At 45.3% G+C, this 20,046-nt stretch overlaps 1 protein-coding gene across 1 annotated transcript in view; it reads left to right on the top strand.

The window, feature by feature from the left end:
* Nucleotides 1-20,046, top strand: part of CD38 (CD38 molecule) — a 56,928-nt gene that overhangs the window by 27,607 nt on the left and 9,275 nt on the right. The window contains exons 2-4 of the mRNA XM_043572919.1: nt 11,065-11,194; nt 14,220-14,355; nt 19,800-19,885. Of these exons, the coding sequence (XP_043428854.1) occupies nt 11,065-11,194; nt 14,220-14,355; nt 19,800-19,885 (352 nt within the window). The remainder of the gene's footprint in view (nt 1-11,064; nt 11,195-14,219; nt 14,356-19,799; nt 19,886-20,046) is intronic.

Below are 20,046 nucleotides of genomic sequence, written 5' to 3'. Positions count from 1 at the left end.
GGGAGAGGGAGAGAGAATCTGCCAGTGCAGAGCCTGATGTGGGGCTTGCAGTCCCAAAACTGTTAGTTCATGACCTGAGCTGAAATCAAGAGTTGGACTTCACTGACTGAGCCACCCAGGTGCCCCCAGAAATTGATTTCTTGCAATTCTGGAGGCTGGCAAGTCTAAGTTAAAAGGCCAGCAGTCTCAGTGTCATTGCATTTGGAATTAAAACAGCCCTTCCTTGATGATAATTCAGACAATCAGTTCTCAGCCTTCATATTCCTTGGCTAATCAAGAGCAGCTGACACAGTTCATCACTTCCACCACCTTAATACACTTTCTTCACTTGGCTCCCAGAATCACCCATTCTCCTGCCTATTGTCCTACATTCCAATCTTTATTGGGTTTTTCTCCCCACCTCTTCTGTCAGATTGCCTCAAGGCTCAATCCTTGGTCGTCTTCTCTCCTTTGTATTTTGGTTGCTGATCTCAGGTAGTTTCATGGCTTTCTCTCTCCTGAACTTCAGGATCAGACACCCGCCTGTTTAGTCCACAGCCTCACTTGCACATCTAATAGAAACTTCAAGCTCAGCGTGTTTGAAACAGAACTGATCAATGCCATCTCCACCTAAACCTCTCCATCCCAGTTCATGGCAACTCCATCCTTCCAGTGTCCCAGGCTATGAACTTTGGAATTGTTATCGACTCCTTATTTCTTTAACACCACACGTCTAATCCATTAGGAAATTTAAGGCTAAAGGGAATCTATCACTTCTCACCATCTCTCTTTCTGCTACCCTGGTCCACATCACCACAGCTACTTGCTCACATTACTGGTCTATCTTCCTCTTTCGGACTATACTCACTGAAGCTGTCAGAGAAATCCTTTGAAACTTAAGTAATATCATGTGCTTCCTGCGCTGTGGATCCTCTATGGCCCCACAGTTCTCCATGTGTAGAAGCTCCATTCCTGACAATGGCTCTGGGAGCCCCACCCAGTATGCCTTCCTTTCTGTCTACTGTCCACCTGGCTTTCTCTGCTCCAGCCACCAGCCGTACTGGCTTCTTTGCTGTTTCTTGAATGTATCAGGCATTTCAGGCCAGATTAATGGAATTAGTGACTTTTAAGCTTTCCTGAAGATTTTTTAAAAATATAATTTATTGTCAAGTTGGCTAATATACAGCGTATACAGTGTGCTCTTGGTTTTGGGGGTAGATTCCTATGATTCATTGCTTACATACAACACCCAGTGCTCATCTCAACAAGTGCTCTCCTCAATGCCCATCACCCATTTTCTCCATCCCCTCCTCCATCAACCTTCAGTTTGTTCTCTGTATTTAAGAGTCTCTTATGGTTTGCCTCCCTCCCTCTCTGTTTGTAACTATTTTTTCCCCTTCCCTTCCCCCAGGGTCTTCTGTTAAGTTTCTCAAGTTTCACATATGAGTGAAAACATACGATATCTGTCTTTCTCTGCCTGACTTATTTCACTTAGCATAATACCCTTCAGTACCACCCATGTTGCTACAAATGGCAGGTTTTATTCTTTCTCATTGCTGAGTACGATTCCATTGTATATATAAACCACATCTTCTTTATCCATTCATCAGTTGATAGACATTTAGGCTTTTTCCATAATTTGGCTATTGAAAGTGCTGCTATAAACATGCCCCTATGAAACAGCACTCCTGTATCCTTTAAATAAATTTCTAGTAGTGTTATTGCTGGGTCATAGGGTAGTTCTATTTTTAATTTTTTGAGGAACCTCTACACTGTTTTCCAGAGTGGTTGCACCAGTTTGCATTCCCACCAAAAGCGCAAGAGGGTTCCCGTTTCTCCACATCTCACTAGCATCTGTTGTTTCTTGAATTGTTAATTTTATGACTCACTGTGACTGGTGTGAGGTGGTATCTCAGTGTGATTTTGATTTGTATTTCCCTGATGATGAGTGATGTTGAGCATCTTTTCATGTGTCTGTTGGCCATCTGGATGTCTTCTTGGGAAAAGTGTCTATTCATGTCTTCTGCCCATTTCTTCACTGGATTATTTATTTTTCAGGTGTTGAATTTGGTAAGTTCTTCATAGATTTTGGATACTAACCCTTTATCTGATGTGTTATTTGCACATATCTTTTCCCATTCCGTCAGTTGCCTTTTAGTTTTGTTGATTGTTTCCTTTGCAGTGTGGAAGGTTTTTACCTTGATGAGGTCTCAATAGTTCATTTTTGCTTTTATTTCCCTTGCCTTTGGCGATGTGTTGAGCAAGAAATTGCTGCAGCTGAGGTCAAAGAGTTCTCCTCTGGGGTTTTGATGGTTTCCTGTCTCGCATTTAGGTCTTTCATCCATTTTGAGTTTATTTTTGTGTATGGTGTAAGAAAGTGGTCCAACTTCATTCTGCATGCTGCTGCCCAGTTCTCCCAGCACCATTTGCTAAAGAGACTGTCTTTTTTTCCATTGGATACTCTTTCCTGAAGAGTTTTTTAAGTAAGCTCTATGCCCAATGTGGGACCTGATCTCCTGACTCCAAGATCAAGAATCCACATACTGAGCCAGCCGGGAGCCCCAAGAGTCTTCTTCTGTCTTAACACCCTACTTGCAAAATTCTGACTTCCTCAGGGAATCTCGCTGGTTGCTCTCTTTGCCCACAAGGTGGCAATCTTTGCCTTCAATTCAGGCTCCCTCAGTCTCAAATTAAAGAATTAACCACTGAGTTAACGGGTTCTCGTGTTTCCTTTGGGCCAAGACAATGTTCCCTGCAGGACTTCACGGCAGGAAAAGTTATAGAATGAGTGTAACTACCCCTTGAGATCTAAGTGTTTTTAGGGATGAGGATTTTAGGCTGTGAGAGCTTTCTTGGGGGAGCAACATATTAGGTAGTTGATGTTGCTTTATTGGCGGGGACTTTGAAATAGAACCATTATTTGTGGGAAGGGTGACAGCATATCCTGAGAGGTGACAGCACCAAGTTAGGAAGTGTGAAGTAGGCTGACAACATACAGATTTAACCATGAAATGTACTTGGTTTTCACCTTGTGTAAGACTTTAACTCTCTGCCCACCCCCTGTACCCTATTGGCTTTATCCCATCACTTGGGAAACAAGTGTCTATTCTGGTCTGTACCTTTGCATGAGATCTAGGGAAGGGACAGCCCCTCTGGGGTCTTAGGTCCTCATTTCTGTTAGGAACAACTTCACCTCCTATGGGGGGCAGCATTGTTCAGAGAAAGAGTGGAGTTTGGAATGTCAGATAGGTCTGCACCTTGCTAATTGTTCGGCTTTGGTCTTGTTGCTAAACTCTGAGCTTCAGTAGCTCTAATGATAGGAACTTCCCCACAGGACCAGTGTGAGATTTAAATAGTATGAGTTAAGGAGTAAGCACAGTGCCTGGCACATGGGGAGCACTCTGTGGTGGTCATACACTTTTCCTTCTTCCTTCGAGTGCTCCCTCCTGCCTCTGGGCTCCTGGAGACAACTGCCAGGGTAGGTCAGAAGTAGGGAGAAAGGGGGAGAAGCCAACAAGAAGGGTCGACTCATGGGGGATAGGGCAACTGAGGAACCACCTGGGGTCTGCTGGAAGGAATAGAGTGGTAGGAAGAGGGAGGACGTGCCACTGACCTTGAATCCTAAGGAGGCAGGCAGAGAAATACTGTCATGGCTAAGACACCAGCTCAGCCTGCAGACTTTCATACTAACAAATCGAGTCTTCCAGAAGCTGCTTTTGGAGCTTCTGCCAAGCATAAACACTGATTAAGGCATGCTGGTTTTCACAGGCCCTCTGATTCTTGAATATCCTTCTCAAGATTGGAGGTTACTGGCATTGTCCCTCAGCCCAAGACCACCAGGAACACAGGGCAGTTGAACAAGATGGGCTTCATCTCTCTTTCCAAGAGTGAGCCCTAGTACGAGGGCCCCTGGGGCAGGGGAGGGTTCAGTGTGAGCATGTTAGAAAGGATTGATAGGATTGGGGCTTCTTTTATGAACTTTTGGGGGAAAGAGGCTGGCTTTGCCTGGATGCTGCCAGGGAGCACAGGGCAAAGGGGTCATTCTGCGATAGGGTCTGCCAGGCTGCAAGCATGAAGCAAAGCCAAAGCTGTCATTGGTAAAGAGGGAGCAGTCACTGATATTTACTATGATACAAGGGTATTTGGTCTGTGTGTGTGTGTGCATGTGTGTGTGTGTGTTGTGGATATTGTCTGTTGACATCACAGTCTCAGGGTCACAGAGATGTTTGATGTCAGGTGCCCTTGAATTATGTTCAACAGGAGAACACCAGGCCAACGCAATTCTCTTTTTCATTGCCGACATCTCCATATATAACCTTGTTCTCTCTGGGTCCCCAGGAGGAAGGAACTACAGCAGCTGGGCTGTGATGGCTTTACTTAATTTTGGAAGAAGGGATGATCCTGAGGGGAAGAAAGAAGGCAAGCGAGTGGGCTAATGGTCTGGTCAACTGGACCTCCAGGTAGATAGACTAACGCCATTTGCTAGAACGAAGCGGCCTATGTCGTGAATCCCCTTAACAGGACGTCCTTGGTTAAAGATGACTTAGAGAAAATTGATTCATCATCTGTGAGGCGTGATTCCCTGGAAAATCATGTAAGCAGTGGAACTCTCTGGGTAATAAAATGGAGATATTTCATCCTTTTAATCCTTCTCGTTGTGTAACGAGCCCTACAGAACCCAAAAGGTCACTTCATGGTGTTATCCGTGATTCTGGGCCAGAAAGCATGTCTCATGCAGGAAGGCAAGCAGGACACCAGGGGCAATATAGGAAGTGGCATCCCTCCCTCCCTTCCTTTGACTGAGCCTCTCAACGACTTGTCTCCTTGATATGATTCATCAAGTCTGACTCTGAGTATGATCTGTGATGAGGAGTGATTTGACAACCCAGTCTTGCGAGGATGCAAGAAAGTCTTTAAAGGGGAGACAGTTCCACTGGAGAAAGTCTGTGGCCCTAACCCCTACCCCTGCTCATATATCACATCACTGGGCCTTAAGTGGTGGGGCCAGGGCGTCTTGCCTGATTACATGCTATTGTTTTTAACAGGATGAGGGATAGAAAAGACACTTTGTAGCTAGCAGACGTGAGGGAGGGCACAGAAATGATGGGTGGTGACGGAGTAGAGATCCTCTTCTGTCTCTGCTGGATACAGGAATTCCTAAGGTGGTATGTTTTCTTTAAACCCAAGTCCTAAGCTTCCCATGATTCTCAAGTGTTTGGTCTAATTGCTCAGGCTACTCTAAAAGAAAATAAAAGTTTTGTTATGATCGCTATTGTAATATATGTTTATTGTAGGAAAAGTCAAAGTATAAGATGGGACGATTACAAGGCAACCTTATACTCCTCACCAGGTATAACTAGTTTAAAACATGGTTTGAGGGGCACCTGGGTGGCTCAGTTGATTGAGCGTCTGACTCTTGACTTCTGCTCATGTCATGATCTCATGGTTTGTGGGTTTGAGCCCTTCATCCAGCTCTGTGCTGACAGCGCGGAGCCTGCTTGGGATGTCTGTCTCCCTTTCTCTCTGCCCCTCCCCCGCTTGCTCTCTATTTCTCTCTCTCAACAAACAAACAAACAAACAAACATGGTTTGATTGCCGTGGTTTCTTTTTCTTTCAGTTTTAAAAAATTGGTTGTGATTTTGCTATATCTTCATTTAAAAAAATTGAACTCCCCTTCCCCCCTTTTTGGCTGGCTTGGATAATCCATTGTTAAATTTTTTTCTTTTAATGTTTATTTATTTCTGAGACAGAGAGGGACAGAGCTTGAGAGGGGGAGTGGCAGAGAGAGAGGGAGACACAGAATCCGAAGCAGGCTCCAGGCTCTGAGCTGTCAGCACAGAGCCCGACGCAGGGCTCGACCTTGCAAACTGTGAGATCATGACCTGAGCCGAAGTTGGTCGCTCAATTGACTGAGCCACCCAGGCACCCCTTGGATAATCCATTTTTATTGTAAACCAACAATACAGAAAAATATGAGGTGAAAGTGGAAATTTGCCTTTATTTTTCTTCCAAGAGACAACCCCAATTACCAATTTGGTGTGCATCTTTTTCCTGTTTTCTAGAAGGTGAGGTCTCCTTTCATCACTTACCATAAAATAAACATCCCCCAAGTGATTCCAAGCTCTGTATAAATACGTTGTTCAAAGGCTGCTTTGTTTTCCACTGAGCAGAGACACCTTTTGACGCCATTCCCTTCTGTTGGCTACACATCTCTAATCTCTGGAACCCATCAAAGGCAGCGAAGCCAGAAAAGGGGCACATAGAAACCCCGGGCGGTTACAAATATAGATAGATTTTGCATGCCACAACAACAGGGGAGCCCACAAAGAAAAATCATTTTCAAAAAAGAAGACTGCTTAACATTTAATCAAGGAGTTTTTGTTTTTGTTTTGTGGTTTTAAATCCCGTGCCTATCTTCTGTAGTAGAGAATTAGAAAATGTTCCACTATTTATTGAGTTTTCAAGTTTTAGTGCCTTGGGCAAAAGTCACTGGTGCTTTGATTGTAATTAGTTTTGGTCTTTCTCTGCCCTCAACCATCATCTGAGTGCCTTGAGGATAGCTCTGTGCCTGGTGGAAGGCTGTCTGTAGGACCCAGGGAAATATTTGTGGAAGGAAAGAGTGGGTGATGAAGCAGCCCAAGTGTCCACGGTGGGTAAACGGATACCCAGAATGAGGTGTAAGCCTACAGTGGAATGCTGTTGAGCCTTTGAAAGTGCAGGGGATTCTGACACCTGCTACAACACGGGTAAGCTGTGAGGACATTGCGCTAAGTGAAATCAGCCAGTGATGGAAAGACAGGTACCCACAGTAGTCAAATTCACTGAGATAGAAAGTGGCAGTGCAGTTCCCCTGGGAGGAAGGGGGAAGGGGAAGCTTCTGAAAAATTCTCAGTTCTACCCTTTCCACCTTTGCCATTCTGACTTGGTTGGCCTGGAGTCGGTCTTTTCCGAAGCTCTTGGGTGATGGTCAGGTGTGGCCAGAGCTGAGAGCCACAGGACCCGATGACTTCCCACAGTCCGATCCGGGCACAGACAGCTCTTGGGAATAGCCCTGGGGCTCACAGTCTCTATCCCAGGCAGCAGGTCTGCCTGGAAGCAGCACCATTTTGGAATGGAGAGCCATTTTTAATGCAAAAAAAAAAAAAAAAAAAAAAGCAACTTCCAGAAATGGCTCTTATTCCTTCCATGCTGCTTCTTCGATTTTTTTATGTTGTTTTTATCTTATATTTGAGAGAGAGAGATCGACAGAATGTCAGCAGGGGAGGAGCAGAGAGACGGAGACAGAACCTGAAGCTGCCTCCAGGCTTCAAGCTATGAGCGCGGAGCCCGACGTGGGGCTCGAACCCATGAGCGGTGAGATCGTGACCTGAGGTGAAGTCAGCCGCTCAACGGACTGAGCCACCCAGGGGCCCCCCATGCCGCCTCTTCAGTCAGGGGCGCACCTCCATCTCTGTTGGACACAGACGTTCCTGAGGCCATCTGTGTCTTATAACCGGCCAATTTACTCGGAGCAGCTTGGCTTGGCTATCATTTGATCTGATGGAACGGTGCTCTACCCAGGGGAACAAACCTGAACACGGGGGATTCTTGCAAAGAAGCCACACTAATGAACTTGAGGCTCCTTTCTGCATTGACATCTATAAATGAGTACTGCAGACACCTCCCTACAGTGCCATCCCAATGCCTTTTTAATTCTATATATGTATTTATGCTGATCAAAATGGTGACTGGCACATCCAGGGTGCAATGTTTACTTTTGAGTTTAAGGATAAAAAGAAACTTCAGGGGCTCCTGGGGGGCTCAGTCACTTAAGCATCTGACTCTTGATTTCAGCTCAGGTCATGATCTCAAGGTCGTGAGATCGAGCCCCACATTGGGATCCTTGCTGAGACTTGGACCCTGCTTGGGAATTTCTCCCTCCCTCTCTCTCTGCGCCTCCCTGCGCTTGTGTTCTCTCTATCTCTCGAAATAAAGAAATAATACATTTTAAAAAAAGTAGCTTCATAAAGCTTGACCCCAGACTTCTGATTGCTCCTCCTCATTTTCTCTCAGTTGTGGACACAAGGAGGCTGTGATCTCTGAGACAGAGAAAGGGAAGGCAGTTACATCATAAACTCTTCTCACGTCTATTTCAGCTTATGTTCTAGAACTCTGCTTCTTCTAGACAAGGAGCTCCGTTAAATTATTATCAACCTGGGGATCCTTGAGCCCAGAAGGTAGTGTCTCCTGAGCTGGGGGTCTACATACCTAAGAAACATAAAAATAATTTTAGAGGTTCGTGACTTCTTCCGGAGGCTCCATCAAATCTTTGGTGATTACATAACACGTTCATAAAAACATCTGGTAAACAGTGGGTTCTCGGTGCACGTTCATTTCTCTTTCCTGCCAGATTTTTTTTTTTTTTTGTAGTGGAAAATTCTCTTGCTCTTCATCTGAGGGAGACATCTCTCCCCCTCCAGCCTTTGTCTGCCTCAAGTTCTGCAGATGCTGGTAGAAGAATTGTATGAGGGAGTTGGAATCCGGAACAGGACATTTTTGAGAAGGCCACTGAATTAAATTAATGGAAGTAAAACAGGATCCCCCAAAGTGACATAGCCACCAAACACTTTTTCTCTAAACTTGCCATGATGGTGCCCCATACATTTTGATTGACATCGAAGTACATAATGCAATAACCTGTTTTCTTTGAAATGTGAAGTGTATGGAGAAAGCCAGATGGATAATGGTTTCCTGGCCCAGCTTTGGAAGGCAACCATGAGGCAGTTGAAATGTCCTGTGCAGACTGGGGAGTAGAGGGATCTCGGCTCGAAAGAGCCCTCCATGAAGACTGCAGGTGTGTGTGAGCTCATCGAATTCTCTCGAAGCTCCCATGACTGAAGTGATATTACCTCCCTTTCACAGATGGGGAAACTGAGGCTGGAGCGCTTTTCTAGCCTGCCTTCCAAGGCAATGCTGTAGTAGGGTGGTGGGAGCCTGACCTTCAGGGTCACACAGACTTGGGACCTGTCCTGGCTTTCCCACTCACTCATCCTGTGACCTCTGACCGGTTCTATAACTTTGCAGCCTTCAAGTTTCCTCATCAGTAAAATGGGACAACGGTAGGATCTCCCTGTGACCAAGGCCCTTTCTTCTCTAGAACTGAAGTAGTGATTTTAGATCTGCAATGGCCGTCAAGGTGAAAGATTGCGCTTCTCACCTTCCTTTGCAGCTAGGTGTGGCCTGTGATAACATCTTAGCAAATGAGATGACAGCAAATAGAACATCTTCTAAGAGCCTGTCCTTAAGAAGCAGCCCACGTGCCCACTGCTGCTGCTGCTTTCCCCTCCTCTTCCTTCTTTCTCTTCCTCTTTCTTTTCCTTAATCTTTCCTGTTGGCTGGAATGTAGTCATGATGGCTGGAACTGAAGTAGCCATTTTGGACTGAGCAGATGGGTCTCTGATATGTGCAATGTCATAGAAATCCCAGATACTGGCCTTGAGCTTGAGATATGAGCAAGAAATAAAATTCTCTGTTGCGTCCCTGCAATTTTAGGTCTTACTAAGTTGAATCAAATACTGATACATTTGCTCAGAGAAATGATAGGAGATTAGATGAGATATGTATGTGCAATATATATATTAAGCCCCCAATAAATGCTACCTTTTGTTGTTATTGTTTATTACTACTACTACTACTACGAAATTATTATTATTATTATTATTATTATTGCCTCAGCCCACCCAGCTACCGGATGACTGATCTGGAATTCTGTCCTGTGGCTTTTGCATATCAAAGCCATTACATTTTACAGGCTGATTCTTACTACGAGTGGAAGATCAAGGAGACAATCATATTGCCTGCGGACAAGGGGATGGGCAGTACTGTTACCCTCTGGGTTGGGTTTGCACCCTAATCTGACCCCAAGGGGCCGGGTGTTCTCACCACCCCAGGTGCAGGACATACTAACTCTGTGTGCCCTTCCGGGCCCTGTGAGGATGAGCCCATTCCTAAGTTGGCCCAGGAGTTATATGGGCCACGCCTGCCTCTATGGGCTACAGATGACTGCTCACAGCCAGCAAGGTCTGAGCAAGGGGCCCGAAAAGAAAGACAGGAAATATTATTGCTGATGTTGAGTGAACCTTTATTCTGTACTGGGCAGTGTTCTGAAAGGATTTACCATGTGTTTTATTTAAGCCCTCAAAGGTTAGGGTTTATCCTGATCGTGATACCTGAGCGCTCCCAGGGGAGACCCACCTCTTTGTCCCGAGGAAATGATGGGTTTCTGTGCACCTGCTAACAGGAACACAAGGGATTCCAGCTGCTGTCTTCTTAGCCCCTCTCTGTGCCCCCATCCCTCCTCCCTCCACTCTTCCCCACCCACCTGCCTCCTCATGGTTGGGGGCTGTCTGGAGGGGACGAGGAGTCTGAATTCTATTTCAGAGACTTCTATCTTTAGGGCCAGCTCAGAATTTTCTAGTGGTGGCTCAAAAAAAAAAAAAAAAATCAGATGAGACTGCTCTCATGCTTAAAACGATCCAATGGCTTGCCAGTAATTAGAGTAAAATTTGAAATCATTTCTTTGGTCCAAAAGACCTAAGTGATCTACCGCCTGATTATTTTTCTGACCTGATTTCTTACCACTCTTTTCCTTATTCCTTTCCATGGCAGCCATGCTGTGTGCTTCAGGGCCTTTGTCCTTGTAGTAGCCTCTGTCTGGAATGTTCTCCTTCTCATCATTCAGTCTTAGCTTAAATGATCTCTCAGGGACACCTGTCCTGACCAGCCTCCCTAACCTGGTCATTGTATTCTGCTGTCGCCCCCCCCCCCCCTTGATTTTCTGAATACTTGGAATAGTCCGTACTGATTTTGTTAACTTATTTGCTTGTTTGATTACTGTCTGTGTCTCTAACCGGAGAAGCAGCTCTGGGAGAGGCAGGGACGTTGCAGGGTGGGGAGGATAATGGTCATCTCTTAAAAAATGCTGTCCGGATGTGCGTGAAGTTCTAGGCATACAGCCCGTGCTTCGTAGGTGACACGTGCCCAGGTAATTATGTTCAAAACCTAACCTTTCATGTTTTGTTTTATTTTCCGTGTTTTGTCTCACAGACATAAAGATTGCCAAAAGATAGGGAAGGCATTCACAAATGCGTTTCTTTCTAAGGATCCTTGCAGCAGCACGGAACAGGACTATCAGCCATTGATGGAACTGACGAATCAAACTGTACCTTGTGACAAGGTAACGGGATAGAGTTATTGATTTTTTTTTAAAGTTTATTTATTTATTTATTTATTTAGAGAACCAGCAGGGGAGGGGCGGGGGGGGGGCGGACAGAGGATCTGAGGTGGGCTCTGTGCTGACAGCCCCTGATGTGGGGCCCAGACTCATGAACTGTGAGATCATGAGTCAAAGTCAGATGCTTAACTGACTGAGCCACCCAGGCACCCTGAATTATTGATTTTTAAAACTGAGGATAGGGGCGCCTGGGTGGCGCAGTCGGTTGGGCGTCCGACTTCAGCCAGGTCACGATCTCGCGGTCCGTGAGTTCGAGCCCCGCGTCGGGCTCTGGGCTGATGGCTCAGAGCCTGGAGCCTGTTTCAGATTCTGTGTCTCCCTCTCTCTCTGCCCCTCCCCCGTTCATGCTCTGTCTCTCTCTGTCCCAAAAATAAATAAACGTTGAAAAAAAAATTAAAAAAAAAAAACTGAGGATAAAAAAGGGTGCCTGGGTGGCTCAGTCAGTTAAACATCCAACTCTCGATCTCAGCTCAGGTCGTGATCTCAGGGTTCATGAGACTGAGCCCCGCATCAGGCTCTGTGCTGTCAGCTTGGGATTCTCTCACTTCCTCTCTCTCTCTCCTCCTTACTTGTGTGTGCACTCTTTCTCTCAAAATAAATAAACTGAAAAAAACAAAACAAAACAAAAAACAGGGGGTGCCTGGGTGGCTCAGTTGGTTAAGCGTCCAACTTTGGCTCAGGTCATGATCTCGCGGTTTGTGAGTTCGAGCCCTGCGTCGGGCTCTGTGCTGACAGCTTGCTCAGAGCCTGGAGCCTGCTCCGGATTCTGCCTCCCTTTCTCTCTGCCTCTGCCCTGCTCACATTCTGTCTCTGTCTCTCTCAAAAATAAATGAACATTAAAAAAAACCCAACAAAACAAAACAGGATAAAAGCCAAAGGAAGAGACTACAGGACCAAATTTTGGCCAGGATGAGGGAGGAGGAAAATCTGGAGGTTAGGGTGTATGCATGGTTGGCCGAGATGGCGTCTGTGGAGATTTTGCGGCACCTGGATATCATCTGGATTAGGGACATCTGAGGAAGAAAATTAAGAGAGAACCAGGGACAGGGAAAGAGGAAGGAGATGTGACCAAAAATCAGACAAAGCAAACCTATGGGAAACCCAACCAACCCAAACAAAAAGGACCCAACTTTATATAACTGTGAAATTCTCCCTTGACCTCTGACAATGATGATGATAATTCATAGCCACCCTGCAGAATAAACAAGTCAAGAGTCAACAACCCCATTTTACCGGTGAGAACACTGAGACTTGGTGAGGTTAGGCAGTCAGTGACTGCTCACGTTTGGTGGTCTTGAAAGTGACCAGTTGAAATGTTGGTAGCCTGGGATTTGGAGCCAGAGAGGCCTGGGGTTTATACATAGACTGTACTGAAACAAGTGCGGAATGGCATACATCTTTCCTCAAGTCAGCATTTAAGGTGAAAATTCAGTGCACCCCAAATCATCTTTGTGTAGCCTCCTAGCCAGGGACCTATTATAGCCTCTCATCCCCTCGGTGGAGAGCTAGGGTTATTCCAGAGAGCCGGCCAGGTGCACCGACACGGAGCCCTGTACAGAAGAGCTGCTTGGCAAGTAACCCCAAGGATCCCTAACTCGGCAACAGACCCGGGACTAAGCACTTTTTATTTGCAATTGTCTCATTTCATCTCACATCTCGGGTTCCTTACAGTCACTATCGATACCATTTTACAGATGGGGAAAGTGAGGCTTAGTGATGCTCTGGCTGCCCAGGGTCAGGCAGCTGTAAGTAGTGACGCTGGTTTCACAGGGCACGTGCCTCTGGGGCCCACGCTTCAAACCACGCCCTCCTATCCGGAAGGAGTGGAGGGGCACCTGGGTGGCTCAGTAGGTTGAGCGTCGAACTCTGGATTTTGGCTCAGGTCATGATCGCATGATCCATGAGATAGAGCCCGAGTTGGGTTCTGTGCTGACAGTGTGGAGTCTGCTTGTGATTCTCTCTCCCTCTCTCTCTCTCTCTCTCTCTCTCTCTCTCTTTCTCTCTGCCCCTCACCCCCTCACAAAATAAAGAGATAAACTTAAAAAAAAAAAAAAGAAGGTGCCATTTGCAACTATGTGGATGGAACTGGAGGGTGTGATGCTAAGTGAAATTAGTCAGAGAAAGACAAATATCATAGCACTTCACTCATGTGAGGACTTTAAGATACGAAACAGATGAACATAAGGGAAGGGAAGCAAAAAGAATAGAGAAACAAGGAGGGAGACAAAAGCATTAAGAGATTCTTAAATATGGAGAACAAATAGAGTGTTACTGGAGGGGTTGTGGGAGGGGGGAGGGGCTAAATGTGTTAAGGGCATTAAGGAATCTACTCCTGAAATCATTGTTGCACTGTATGCTAACTAACTCGGATGTAAATTAAAAAAAAAAAAAGTAAAAAAAAATTAATTTAAAACTAAAAAAAAAAACAACGGAATAGATCCATGGGCTGAAGATTGTTCTGGTATTTGACCTTTACGAGGGACCCTAAAAAAATTCACTGTATTTGTTCTTTTCTTTCTCTCCTTTTTCTTTGTGGGAATAGGAAAGATTTGAGGAAGGAAACAGGGTCCTGGAGCCCTTTAAGAACCCAAGAGCACTTCTCCCAGAAAATAGCACGTAGACACAATTGTTTTGCAGATGACTTTAGGAATTTCCTAATGTCTCCTCCAGATGTTCTCTAGTTCTGTGTTTATTGTAAGATTCTCATCCGTGGCTTTCAGACTTTTTTTCACTGCCACCAAAAATAATAATGTGACCTAGAAAACACACACACACACACACACACACACCCTCCATCCATGGACACAGAACACAGTGATGCACTCAGCAATGCTCACTTTTACTCTAGGGGTTTTACTCTGGTCTTTTCTATTTTTCTCTCATTTAAGAAGATGTGGGTTTTGTTTTTGTTTTTGCTTTTTGACTCACTGAATTGCTCTCCATAACAGGTTGTGTTTTTCTTTCCTAGACCCTCCTTTGGAGCAAAACAAATGAGCTGGTGCACGAATACGCATGGGTCCAGCGGGAGTTGTTCACCCTGGAGAACACACTGCTGGGCTACATGGCGGACGGCCTCAGGTGGTGTGGAGACCCAGGCTCTCCTGGTGAGGGTCTGGGCTGTTTGGCATTGCAGGGAGTGCAGGGCGAAGGAGCCCTGGGCTCTGCCAGGGGCATCGGTGTGGTGGGAGGAGCCACAGGTACCTGCCCTGATGCCATCTACACACTTGGTGATCATTCAGGTTCCCGTAAAATAGCGTTCCTTAGATCAACTCAGCATTCTAGAAAAAACGGGTTGGGCCCGTCTGTGCTCCCTGATCGGCCCACTCTGAGAGCAGGGGTAGCCTGCTTCTGAATTGGAGGTGTTTGCTCTCTGTGAGGGCATTATTCAGGACTAGAGAATAGCAGAGCAGGCTGAGGCCTGAGAGGGAGCCAGGCCACAGCCCTTGTTCCAAGGAATGGCCACGGCAGCAGGTGGATGGGCTCCTCTGCGTCTCAGGCCAGTGCTTGGCTCTGCTGTCATTGTTCAGAGGTCGCCTTATCTTGCCCAGAAAGACCCAGAATGCCTCACTGTGGGGAGGTGCTTTCTACCCAGAAAACTCTATCGAGCCCGTTTTCACTTCTTTGTGTTTTTCTTTCTCTTTTTATTTATACGGTGGATATTTTTACTTTATGTTGTTTTCTTCTTTTTTTTTTAATGTTTATTTATTTTTGGGAGAGAGAGGGAAGGAGAGAGAGAGGCAGAGGGTGAGCAGGGGAGGGGCAGAGAGAGAGAGGGAGACACAGGATCCGAAGCAGGCTCTGGGCTCCGAGCTGACTGCACAGAGCCCAACGTGAACTCACAGACCAGAGCACAAGATCATGACCTGAGCCAAGTTCGACCCTTACCTGACTGAGCCACCCAGATTCCCCATTTATATTATTTTGTTCTTATTTTTATTGCTTTTGACTGTTTAAAAAAAAACTTATTATGGTAGCTTCTTCTTCCCAGGTTTACATTATTTCCAATTATAAAAAGGCTGCATGCTTATTTGCCAAGTACAGAAGTGTTTAAAAAGAGTGAAGGTCACCTTGTACCTTCTCCAGTCCTCCATTTCCGTGTTATTTCCCGAAGGGGACTGTCGTCAACAGTTCGGTAAGAATCCTTCCACACGTGGCCCCGTGCTCACATAAACGCATGTGTTAAAACGTACGCATACACAATCTGCAACTTTGCTTTATTCGTTTAGAATTAGTAGATAGAAATTACAGCCATATTTTTTCAAAAGCCCTCATGTATCTCCTCTGGGGATGTTACCATAATTTATTTAACCCAATCTCCAGTTGATGGACATTTAGGTTGTTTTTAGATGTTGTTGCTTAGCAACTGTTGCTTCTGTGCACAACAGACACTCACATGCTTACACACACCCACACTGGCACACACCCAGGGCTCACGTACAGCTGCGTGCTTGTGGAAGCACTTTGGAAAGATACGTTTCTACAAATGAGATTTCGGTGCTGAATACACTGTGGTAGAAACAGATACATTTGTCATTCAAAAGGAGGTCACCATTTATACTCTCATCAGAATCTGTGACATTACTTATTCACCCATACCCTTGCCAACACTGGATGTTCGCACTTATGAAAATGCTCTTGCCAATTTGATAAAGAAATAATACCTCGGCTTATTTTTCACTTCTTTGGTTGCGAGGCCAATCGTGTTTATATATTTCATGGTAGATATTTCTATTTCTTTTATAAACTGGCTGTTCATATATCTTGATGATTTTTATTGGATGCCTGTTCATATATCTTGACTATTTTTGTTAGTTCTATGTAAATTAATAGTAGTAGCTAGTACTTATTGGGTACTTACAAAATCCCAGCCTTTGTGCTACATGCTATGTGAGTATCCACTCAGTGAGTCCTTCCTTACAGCCCCAGGAGGTCCCATGATGATCCTATTTTACAGATGAGAAGCTTGAGGCTGAGGGCTGTTATATGATTTTCCCGTTAGTAAGTGCTCCCTGAGCACTAATTCCCTGAGTTAGTAAGTGGCAGGGCTGGGAGCGAACCCAGGTTTCCTGGCTGGAGCCCTTGTGTCTTAACTGTGTGTCATCTCACTTCTTCTCTGGCATACTGGTGGAAAGCCTATTTTTGCCAGTTTGTATTTTTCTTTTAATGCTGTTTGTATTCTGTCTTCTGCTGTGCAGAAAGGCAGTGAATCTGCCGACCCTTTCCTATTTGGCGGCTGGGCTTCAAGTCGAGGTTAGATTTTCTTCTGTCTAGATTGGGGAATCTTCCATATTTTTTATGTAGTATCTTTATTTTTGTAATTTTAAAATCAGTCTTTAATCCAGAGTCTTTCCACCCAGAAATATGGCAAATTCTGCTTTTTTAATGTACTTAATTTAATTTCTCTTACTTTGTTGTAAAACTTCCTTCCTTTCTTTTAACTCTTGACTTTAAAATTTTATTTAATGGTATGTTTGCATCATGGAAGGTAGCAAGGGGGAGACATCCATGTGTGGAAAGAGGAAGTGAAAACCCAGGGCACTTCTCAGATGTCATTGTGAAGACGAAAAAGTTTGAGCTCTTGAAAACCTATGAACAGTAGCACCTTTGGAGAGCCGTACAAAATGTGTGTTCGTTCCATTATCATCAACATTTTTGCCCCTGTTGAGAGATGATTCAAATTTAATTGTGAATGATAATTTAGTAATTATTTACATCTGTGCATGGAAATGTTTCCTTTTTTATTTGTGTGATTTTATTTTTAAAGCATACTCCCCCCCCCCTTTTATTGCTTATTCTTGAGAGAGAGAGAGAGAGGAAGAGAGTGTGTGTGCACGAGCTCGGCTAGGGGTGGGGCAGAGAGAGAGGGAGACCAGAATCCGAAGCAGGCTCCAGGCTCCGAGGTGGCAGCACAGAGCCTAATGCAGGGCTTCAACTCAGGAACCATGAGATCATGACATAAGCCAAAGTCAGATGCTTAACCAAGTGAGCCACACAGGCACCCCCACGCATGTACTGCCCCTTCTAAAAAGGATACCACTCGGGGCGCCAGAGTGACTCAGTTCAGCATGCCGACTTTGGCTCAGGTCATGGTCTCATGGTTCACAAGCCTGAGCCCTGCATTGGCCTCTGTGCTGATTGCTCGGAGCCTGGAGCCTGCTTCGGATTCTGTGTCTCCCTCTCTCTCTGCTTCTGCCCCCACCCCCACCCCCGTACTCTGTCTCTATCTCAAAAACAAATAAACATTAAAAAAAAAAAAAAGAGAGATACCACTCCTATTGGACTAGGACCCACCCACACTAATGACCTCATCTTAACCGATTATATCAGCAAAGACCCTTTTTCCAAACAAGGTCACGTTCCCAGGTACTGAGGGGTTAAGTCTTTAACATATCTTTCGAGGGGACAAAATTTAACTCATCACAGGAGGAGGTAGAAAGACGGCTGCTTCTCTAGGGTCAGCTGTACACATATCCACAGAGGAAACTGCTGCCCCGTGCCTGACTTTTGGGACAGAAGAAAGTTCCAGGGCCTCTCGTCATGCACCTGCCCTGCCTGCTTGATAATTCAGAATTGAAGTCAGACGGCTGCAGATTCTGCCCTCATTCTCACTCTGCCCTCCTGTCCCGTATCCAGTCAGTCACCAACGTGTTTGCCTTTTCTATCGCCGTTTCTGCTGCCTGAGTCCAGCACTCAAACGCACCCTGCTTTCTTGGTGGGACTGTTGTAAGATTCTTACTGCTCACTCCTTACCTCTCTGGGTTGGCCTCCAGGTGGCCACCGCAGTGGGATGGTTTCTGTCTTTGACCTGAAACCTCATTTCACCTCTAGGATAAAGTCTAAGTTCCTTAGCGTGGTCTGGGCTCTGTCTTTCTTATGCCTTATCATCCATCATTCCCTCCTCACCCGTCTGTTCTGGTGGTGCTAATCTAAACCTGTTGGGCCTTTGCATGTGTCCTCTCTGCCTAGAGCACCTTTCTGTCTGGTCTGGCCGAAGACTCCTATTCTTCCTGCAAAACCTAGTGCAGCACCAGCCTTCCCAAATGGTGCTGCATACCCCCTCCAACCCAGGTTGATGTTTCTCCCATTGATTTGGTTGTATTAGATCATGTGGTCTCTGAAAGGAGGGCTTCTATCGAATTCGTCTCTTTATCCTCGGGACCTAAGTCTCAATTACTGTGCGTGTCGTCAAGTGCAATGGATAAAACACAGGAAGTACATACACATACACACGTACAGACACAAGGGAATATTATTCATTCTCTTTTTAAAAAAGGAAATCTCATTTGCAACAACATGGAGAAATCTCAGGGCATTGTGCAAAGTGAAATAAGCCAGACACATGACAAGTACTGCATGATATCAGTTATATGTGGAATCAAAAAAAAAAAAAAAAAAGTCGAACTCCTAGAAACAGAGAGAAAAGTGGTTTCCAGGGGCTGGGAGGAGGTGTGGGATGAGGGAGAGGTGGGTAAGAGGGTACAGACTTCCAGTTATGAGGTGAATAAGGTCTGAGGTTCTAATGTACTAGAGTTGCTAACACTATATTATCTAATTGAAATTTGCTAAGACAGTAGAAGTTAAATGTTCTCGAACACACAGCTCACACACACAAAGGTAAACGCGGGAGGTGATGAATGTGTTACATTAACTCCACATGGGGGAATCTTTACACAATGTCTCTATGTATATGTCTCTATATACGATCCTCACATTGTACACTTTCAATGGCTTATAATTTTAGGGGGCGCCTGGGTGGCTCAGTTGGTCAAGCGTCCCACTTCAGCTTGGGTCATGATCTCACGGTTTGTGAGTCTGAGCCCTGGTCAGGCTCTGTGCTGACAGCTCAGAGCCTAGAGCCTGCTTCGGATTTTGTCTCTCTCTCTCTCCCCCCCACCAAACTCTGTCTCTGTCTCTCAAAAATGAATAAACGTTAAAAAATTTATAAATATCTTACCATTTTATGTGTCAATTATACCTCAAAAAAATTTTTTTTAAACGCTGGTGCATTAAGGCAGATACATTTGGGGGAGGTGCCACAGAAACAATGTGCTCGTGTGCTGTATCTCACCAACTCCTGAGCCTGTATCCATGGGGGAGAGTGAGTGTAGACGGACTCGGGGGCTCTCTGAGCCTGGGGATGTGGAGACTGCATCAGGAGGGGGAGGAAAGCTGTCAACAAGGGAGCTGGCAAGAGGCAGAGGGATATTTGGCAAGAGTGGCTCCTGCGGGCCCAGTGTGAGCTCTAGTTTGTCCTGGACGAGGGGATAATGCCGAGGGCTTGTCTCTTCAGCTGCAGTTTCCCAGAATGATGACTCAAACCTTGTCATTGTGTTCCTGTCTGGGATTTGGAGGGTAAGGTAAGGACTTGGAAGGGATTCAGGGGCATTTAGTCAAAGTAGGGGGAGAGGAGTCCATTGTCCGTCTTCCATCTTGGCAGCCATGCCATTGGAAAATGGCTCCATGGTGATCAAACAGCCTGGGAGGAATGGACTTTAATTATACCCTTTCTTTCCTACTTTAATTATTCTCTATAAACTATGTCTTTTAGAAATGAACTATCAATCTTGTCCAGACCGGTGGAAAGACTGTAGCAGCAACTCTGTTTCTGTATTCTGGAATACTGTGTCCAAAAGGGTAAGTACCAAAAGGGAAATTTTAGCATTTTGGCGACCGAAGAACTGAAGAGGTCATCAAGTCAGTGGCTGGTGTTCATTCTCTTTGGATCACAGACTCATTTAGGAACAAAAGTTTAGGATTCTTCCTTGAGAAAAAATGTACCAAAGCACATATCAGAA

Source organism: Prionailurus bengalensis, chromosome B1 (genome assembly GCF_016509475.1).
Source record: "Prionailurus bengalensis isolate Pbe53 chromosome B1, Fcat_Pben_1.1_paternal_pri, whole genome shotgun sequence".
NCBI classification, from domain to species: Eukaryota; Metazoa; Chordata; class Mammalia; order Carnivora; family Felidae; genus Prionailurus; species Prionailurus bengalensis.
The sequence above is the reverse complement of the archived record's forward strand: the minus strand, read 5'-3'. Positions and strand labels throughout refer to the sequence as shown.